This window comes from Eurytemora carolleeae, unplaced genomic scaffold (assembly GCF_000591075.1).
Source record: "Eurytemora carolleeae unplaced genomic scaffold, Eaff_2.0 scaffold432, whole genome shotgun sequence".
NCBI lineage: Eukaryota > Metazoa > Arthropoda > Copepoda > Calanoida > Temoridae > Eurytemora > Eurytemora carolleeae.
The window spans coordinates 162,274-170,072 of record NW_019396354.1 but is presented as its reverse complement, the minus strand read 5'-3'; the positions used below and the strand labels follow the sequence as shown (position 1 = coordinate 170,072).

The 7,799-nt window shown below is 31.2% G+C and overlaps 1 protein-coding gene and 2 long non-coding RNA genes across 3 annotated transcripts in view; 1 reads left to right on the top strand and 2 right to left on the bottom strand.

The window, feature by feature from the left end:
* The first annotated feature begins 323 nt into the window (after positions 1 to 323).
* Positions 324 to 1,419, top strand: LOC111701592 (uncharacterized). Its single transcript, XR_002765226.1, has 2 exons — positions 324 to 429; positions 1,125 to 1,419. It is a non-coding gene; the product is annotated as an uncharacterized LOC111701592 (long non-coding RNA).
* Positions 1,420 to 2,550: 1,131 nt separating this feature from the next.
* Positions 2,551 to 3,513, bottom strand: LOC111701591 (uncharacterized). Its single transcript, XR_002765225.1, has 2 exons — positions 3,368 to 3,513; positions 2,551 to 2,672 (listed from the first exon to the last, which is right to left on the bottom strand). It is a non-coding gene; the product is annotated as an uncharacterized LOC111701591 (long non-coding RNA).
* Positions 3,514 to 5,387: 1,874 nt separating this feature from the next.
* LOC111701590 (D-beta-hydroxybutyrate dehydrogenase, mitochondrial) overlaps positions 5,388 to 7,799 on the bottom strand; it is a gene marked incomplete in the record, with an annotated part of 26,370 nt that continues 23,958 nt past the window's right edge. Inside the window, 3 exon segments of the mRNA XM_023472941.1 lie at positions 5,388 to 5,510; positions 5,752 to 5,820; positions 5,967 to 6,065. Of these exon segments, the coding sequence (XP_023328709.1) occupies positions 5,388 to 5,510; positions 5,752 to 5,820; positions 5,967 to 6,065 (291 nt within the window).

The window sequence follows — 7,799 nt, the reverse complement described above, 5'->3', positions numbered from 1 at the left end:
ATAGGGGAGGTAATTCAGGCCGGTTCTTGTCCTATAGGGGAGGTGGGGGAAAGAATAGGATGATACCTAACCAATTAAAACCACTATTAACCAATTGGTTCCCAAATAAAGAAAATTTCTTGTCTAAAATTTTCGATTTATCATATCTTTGCGACCTCATATCGATTTGATTATTTTGAAACTATGAGTTCTGTCAAATCTAATAGTCAAAGTTTATAAAGTTTACACTCTCAGGTTGCAAAAAATAGTGACTAGAAAGTTAGAGTTTGAGACAAATGATGGGTTTCTTGATTAACAAATTCTCTGATGGGTTCAATCCTTGATATCTTCTGCTGCTAGATCTGTCCTGCTGGGTTTGCAGTGTGTGGTATTCAGACCAAGGTGGATCCAGGATCTAATAACAATGTAGATGCTCTAGGGATAGCCCAGGTACAACCCAGGCACTAGGGCTGGACGATAGTTGATAAAGACGACATTTTATTCCTTGGACAAAGTGAAGAGGAAAAGACACACAAAATTTAATTTTTAGCTGCAAAATATTTTATATTTTTTGGAAGGGTAATTGACAAGAGTAAGTTTTAAAAAGAGTTTTATAATGAGAATCTCATCTAAATGATCCAGAGTTTTACTTCAAAATAAGAAAATGATAATCTAAAGAGAGTTTTATAATGAGAATCTCATTTGAATGGTCCAGAGTTTTACTTCAAAATAAGAAAATGATCATTTAAAGAGAGTTTTATAATGAGAATCTCATTTAAATGACAGAGTTTTACTTCAAAATAAGAAAAAGATCATTTAAAGAGAGTTTTATAATGAGAATCTCATTCAAATGACAGAGTTTTACTTCAAAATAAGAAAATGATCATTTAAAGAGATTTTTACTTAAAATTAAGAGATTCATCATTTAAGGAGAGTTTTACTTAAAATGAACGATCTCATTTTAAAGAAAGAACAAGTTTTAAACAGAGACTTACATTTTACCACCTTTTTCCCTAACCTTATATTAACAGCTTAGAAGTACATTTATTGCTTCTTGATAGAAATACATGAAAAAAACAAGTCTATACAAGGAGAGGAAGAGATCTTCGCTGGTTCCATAATAAGCAAACTTTCTCTTTATTTAGGTAAGCTTCTCCTGTTGTAGCCTACCTCCGGAATTTGCTTAAACAACAACAATAAAAACAATAATAAAAACAACAACAACAACAACAACAAAAACAACAATAAAAACAAAAACAACAATCAAAATAACAAAAACCAAAACAAGACAAACCAAAACAACCAAATCATGGCAACTACAACGATTACAATTACAACTACAATACAACTACAAAAACTGCAATTACAGCTATTAGAACAACTACATCTACAACAACAACTGCAACTACAACTACAATACAATTACAACTACAACTATAACTACAACTGCAAACTACAACTACAACAACAACTGCAATTACAACTACTAGAACAACAACAACTACAACAACTGCAGTTACAACTATTAGAACATCTACAACTACAACAACAACTGCAACTACAACTACAACAACAACTGCAATTACAACTATTAGAACAACTACAACTACAACAAAACCCACTGACTTCGGATAAATTTGAGCATATCTTATGCAAATTCGATTCTTATATTTTTTTTTACTTAATTGTAACTATTTTCTTTATATCTTATCTATCAACAAACCGGTTCAGTTCTTTGAAACTCTTTTACAATTTGACTTTCTATCTAAAATTCATCTTTCTTTATGTTGTTTTATTATTTGAAATTGGCGAATTATTAGATCAAAATAAATTCTTCTTTTCAATATTGTTTATTTTTATTGTATATGAGGTAGGAGTAAAAAGACCGGGATTAGCCTTGTTCATGTTCATGCTTGAGGCTGGACAATAAAGAACATATAGTTAAATGTAAGTACATTATCAGTATTCTTGTCGAGAGCATATAATAAAATAAAGAACATATAGTTAAATGTAAGTACATTATCAGTATTCTTGTCGAGAGCATATAATAAAATAAAGAACATATAGTTAAATGTAAGTACATTATCAGTATTCTTGTCAAGAGCATATAATAAAATAAAGAAAATATACTTATCAGTATTCTTGTCGAGAGCATATAATAAAATAAAGAACATATAGTTAAATGTAAGTACATTATCAGTATTCTTGTCGAGAGCATATAATAAAATTAGTTTGTTGTGGAAAGTCAATCCTATTATTAATTGGTCCTGCAGAAGAAAAACTAAAAGAAAAAAAAAAACCTTTTTTCAATATTTATTTTTCATGTTTTCTTTAGACTCCAAAAAATTTCTTTGTAAATGGTATAATTCAGAAAATGAGCCCATAAGAAATATCTATCAGATAGATATTTTAACTTTATAGCTTATGAAATAATCATGACTATTTATATACAACCTCTTAACAAGAAAAAGAAAAAGAAAATTAAATACCATTTAATAAGGATAAGTTGAACGGCGACATGTTTAAATCTTGAAATTAACCCCTTTCTCTAAGATTAACACACAAATTAAATATTTTAATATAGTTATATATTTTAATAAAAAAACATTGATTGATTGATTTATTAATAAGAAATAGTATTGAGGGATGTTCTGCTTCTAGAAACATCTATCTTGGGCAAGGATTTCTTATACCTAAAAAAACACATTTAAAAAACATTTTTTAAACTTTAGATTACAGTGAGAACCAGAAAAATGTGGAATAGATAGACGACATGAAAACAATAACTTATTAAATCACTCATTCAGTGAAATGGGACTGTTGACACTGCACAATTGCTATGTTTCATGTTCGCAGGACTATTTAAAATAATAACTGAGTCTAAAAGTCGTCTTCTTTTTCCAGAGTTTTCTGGTTCTCATTATAAATTCTCTCTAAAATCAAAGATTAGAAAATGGACCTTTTCTTTGTTATGGGTAAAAAAAATCCGTTTTCCGGTTCACTGTTAACTCGGGGAAACAGAGAACTTATTTAAATCGATTTTAAATTGTTGTCTCATCTCAAAGTTCTCACTCCTAGGTCGTTTATGTGGAGACAGTTATAGAAAATGTGTTAAACTCGGGTTTCACACAATTTTCACACTCAAAGCGGCTCCAGTTCTAATTTTTTTTCATTTCATGCAGTTTTAACCAGATTTGAACCAGAATAAGATGAACTGAAGGTCGTCTGCGTTAAATCTTTTTATTGTAGAAACATGTCAGAGAATTTGTAACTGATTATAATTATAATCTTTAATTATTATTATTATAATTCAGAGATATATCAATCATAAAATTAAAAGTCACAAAGTTAAGAAAATCGATGACGATGTATAAAATAAGGTGTCTACCTGGATGAAATAATATGCTGTGCTACTGAGGTTGGAATAGAGGACAGGAGAATCATCTTCAACCTCGATATCAGGGTTGGCATCAGGAGATACTTCTTCCGAGGCACCTAGAATATTATAAACTTATTAGAGGACAGGAGAATCATCTTCAGCCTCGATATCAGGGTTGGCATCAGGAGATACTTCTTCCGAGGCACCTAGAATATTATAAACTTATTAGAGGACAGGAGAGGATCATCTTTAACCTCGAAATCAAGGATGGCATCAGAAGATGCTTCTTACGAGTGACCTAGAATATTTTAAAATTATTAGAGGACAGGAGAGGATCATCTTTAACTTCGATATCAAGGTCGGTATCAAGAGATACTTCTTCCGTGGCACATAGAATATTTTAAAATTATTAGAGTACAGGAAGGGATCATCTCCAACCTCGATATCAGAAGTAATTCCTGCAGGGGACAGCTGGAATATCATGAAAGGGACTATAGACGGAATTGAAAGTGACTCTTTAGTAAGGGACTGTAAAGGAAAAATGAAAGGGGGTATAGGATTAAACCTGAGAATCTCAGGAGTTAAACGATACTTATAAGACATCTATCTTATATTCCTGTCTCGAGAAATTGACATAAAACTGTGTCAAAATTATACCAAAACGGACATATGCCAGATTTTGTATAAAAGTTGTAGCATTAAACAGATCATATTCAACAATTACCCAACCAATCTGAAAACGATTATATCCCACAGGAGCCTGAGAATATCTTAGGTTTGCTCATATTATAATTTTTTATTTTGCATTTTGCATTTTTAATAGATACAATTGATAATATTATAGTTCGTATAGTCCGTATTACGTCACAATAACTTCAGCCAATGACAGTTCAGTATCGTTGTCACGTTACAGACGGAAATCACGTGACCAGTATACTGCACTGCCATTGGCTGAAGTACTGGTGACGTAATACGGACTATACGGATTAAATGAAATATTAATATGAATTATATCTATAAAAATTGCAAAATAGAACTTAAATAATTATAACAGGAGCAAACCTGAGATTTTCAGTTTTCTATAAATAACTAGCGCAATTATATAGTATATGTATCTACCACTTCCTTGATAAATAATGTACAAATGTAGCAATAATTTCATTAACTAAATGTTTTTCTTCGATTCCATTTTAATTGGGATGAAAGATATTCTACATGATTTCCCATCAAACAGGGGAATTCTTAAGATGTGGAATAACCTGCCTCTTGACTTAAAAAGAAGCAACTCTCTAAGTATATTTAAAAATAGACTACTAAATTCTCTTTTTGAAAATTATAGGACAATGTGTTATAAANGAAGGACAGAAATCTCCCTTTAAATATTTGTCCGAGCAAGAAGGACAGAAATCTCCCTTTAAATATTTGTCCGAGCAAGAAGGACAGAAATCTCCCTTTAAATATTTGTCCGAGCAAGAAGGACAGAAATCTCCCTTTAAATATTTGTCCGAGCAAGAAGGACAGAAATCTCCCTTTAAATATTTGTCCGAGCAAGAAGGACAGAAATCTCCCTTTAAATATTTGTCCGAGCAAGAAGGACAGAAATCTCCCTTTAAATATTTGTCCGAGCAAGAAGGACAGAAATCTCCCTTTAAATATTTGTCCGAGCAAGGAGGACAGAAATTTCCCTTTAAATATTTGTCCAAGCAAGAAGGGCAGACAATTTCCCTTTTTATATTTGTCCGAGCAAGGAGGACAGAAATTTCTTTGCTTTTTGTCAAACTTCAAGTGACTTACAGATTAATGCGGCAGAGAGAAGGAAAGAAATTGACAGAATTCAGCAAATTTAAAGTTTGAAAAACAACGTTTTTTTTCACATTGTTGTTCAGATAATGATCATGAAAACAACTTTGAGTAGAACCAAATGTAGTGTTTGTTACTTTTAGACCTATACTGTAAATTTTTTGTTTTAAACCGAAATATTCAATATCTGTGGCAAGGGAGGGAATCTTCCATTGCACCCCCCCTCCCCTTACCTGGATATTCCATCATGATAAGCAATAAAAAACTGTTTATATTCTTCTCTACTCTGTTCTGACATCTCTCCCCACATCTCGTTCATGTTCCGGTGATGGCTGTTCAACAAATGAGTAGCCTAAAAACAAATTGATTATTATAATTTTAAAAATAATTAAATGAAGGTGTTTACTTTGTCCTGCTCTGGACTTTAATTTACTGTACTGTAAAGTTATGTACAGTACTGGTCTGTACTGTACTATACTGTACTGTAATGTAATTTACTGTACTGTAGTGTACTGTACTGTACTGTACTTACTGCAGAATGAGTTTACCTTTAAAAAATCTGCAGGTTGTACTGTACTGTAAACTGAGTTTACCTTACTAAAATCTCCAGGCTGTACTGTAACTACGTTAACTCCGAACTTGTTAAGCTCCATCCGAAGAACCTGCAGTATTCACGGTAATGAAATAATGAACGTTCAGTTAGATTTAGTTTTTGAAACGTAGATTTTGACCTCGGGAAGTTCCGATAAAGCAGTCAAATAGGGTGAAATTCTACTATCTGTAAACTTACTCTTGAAATATATATTACCTGAGATAATCCTTCAAGTGCATGCTTAGTGGCGCAGTACACTGATAACCCTGGATATCCATGCAATCCAGCAACACTGGATACATTTATTATTCTACCCTGGATACAACAATACATTGGATATATTGATTATTCTACCCTGTATACAAATATATATTGGATACATTGATTATTCTACCCTGGAAACAACAATATATTGGATACATTTATTATTCTACCCTGGATACAACAATATATTGGATATATTGATTATTCTACCCTGGATACTACAATATACTGGATACATTTATTATTCTACCCTGGATACAACAATATATTGGATACAGTTATTATTCTATCCTGGATACAACAATATATTGGATACATTTATTATTCTACCCTGTATACAATAATATATTGGATACATTGATTATTCTACCCTGGATACAACAATATATTGGATACATTTATTATTCTTCCCTGGATACAACAATATATTGGATACAGTTATTATTCTACCCTGGATACAAAAATATATTGGATACATTTATTATTCTACCCTGTATATAATAATATATTGGATACATTGATTATTCTACCCTGGATACAACAATATATTGGATACATTGATTATTCTGTCCTGGATACAACAATATATTGGATACGTTGATTATTCTACCCTGGATACAAAAATATATTGGATACATTGATTATTCTACCCTGTATACAACAATATATTGGATACATTGACTATTCAACCCTGGATACAACAATATATTGGATACATTTATTATTATACCCTGTATACAACAATATATTGGATACATTGACTATTCAACCCTGGATACAACAATATATTAGATACATTTATTATTCTACCCTGGATACAACAGTATATTGGATACATTTATTATTCTTCCCTGGATACAACAATATATTGGATACATTTATTATTCTACCCTGTATACAACAATATATTGCATACATTTATTATTCTACCCTGGATACAACAATATATTGGAAACATTTATTATTCTACCCTGGATACAACAGTATATTGGATACATTTATTATAATACCCTGGATACAACAGTATATTGGATACAGTTATTATTCTACCCTGGATACAAAAATATATTGGAAACATTTATTATTCTACCCTGGATACAACAGTATATTGGATACATTTATTATAATACCCTGGATACAACAATATATTGAATACAGTTATTATTCTACCGGTAGTAAAAATATTTCTATTTATCCATCTATCTCCAATTTTCATGAACCTTAAAGGGACTTTCATAATTTCAAGTGACCTCTTTTTACAGATGGTATGTATGAGTCACAGTGATACCCTTTAAAAGTTTATCTGATAAAAAAACAGGAAAGATATCTTCAATTATCACGTTTAAAGCTTTTAACTATAATTTAGAGTTAAACTACATTTTTTTTTGACGAAGTTTTAAGGGCAAGGGTGCTGTTGTGAATCAGAAATATGTCCCTATAAATTGAGGGTAAATTTTAATTACGTCTACAGTTCCTTTAAATGGATATATAGAATACAGGCCTAGGGACAAACTTAATAGCGTGTTTATTTAAGTTTAACCCTATCCCTGCTGGGGTACTTGAAAACCAGGATACGCTGGGGGGGTCAATTTGACCCCCCCCCCTCTAAATCCCATGTTTTATGTCCATATATGACAAATGATACATCATTAGAAAGCTCTTGTGCTCTACTTTTAGAATCTGCAAAAAAATTTGCAAATTTGCGAAAATTGAATTTTTTATCGCAAAATCCAGTTTTATAGTAAAAATGTTTGCAAAAAAAAATTTGTCCAAAAAATGACAAAT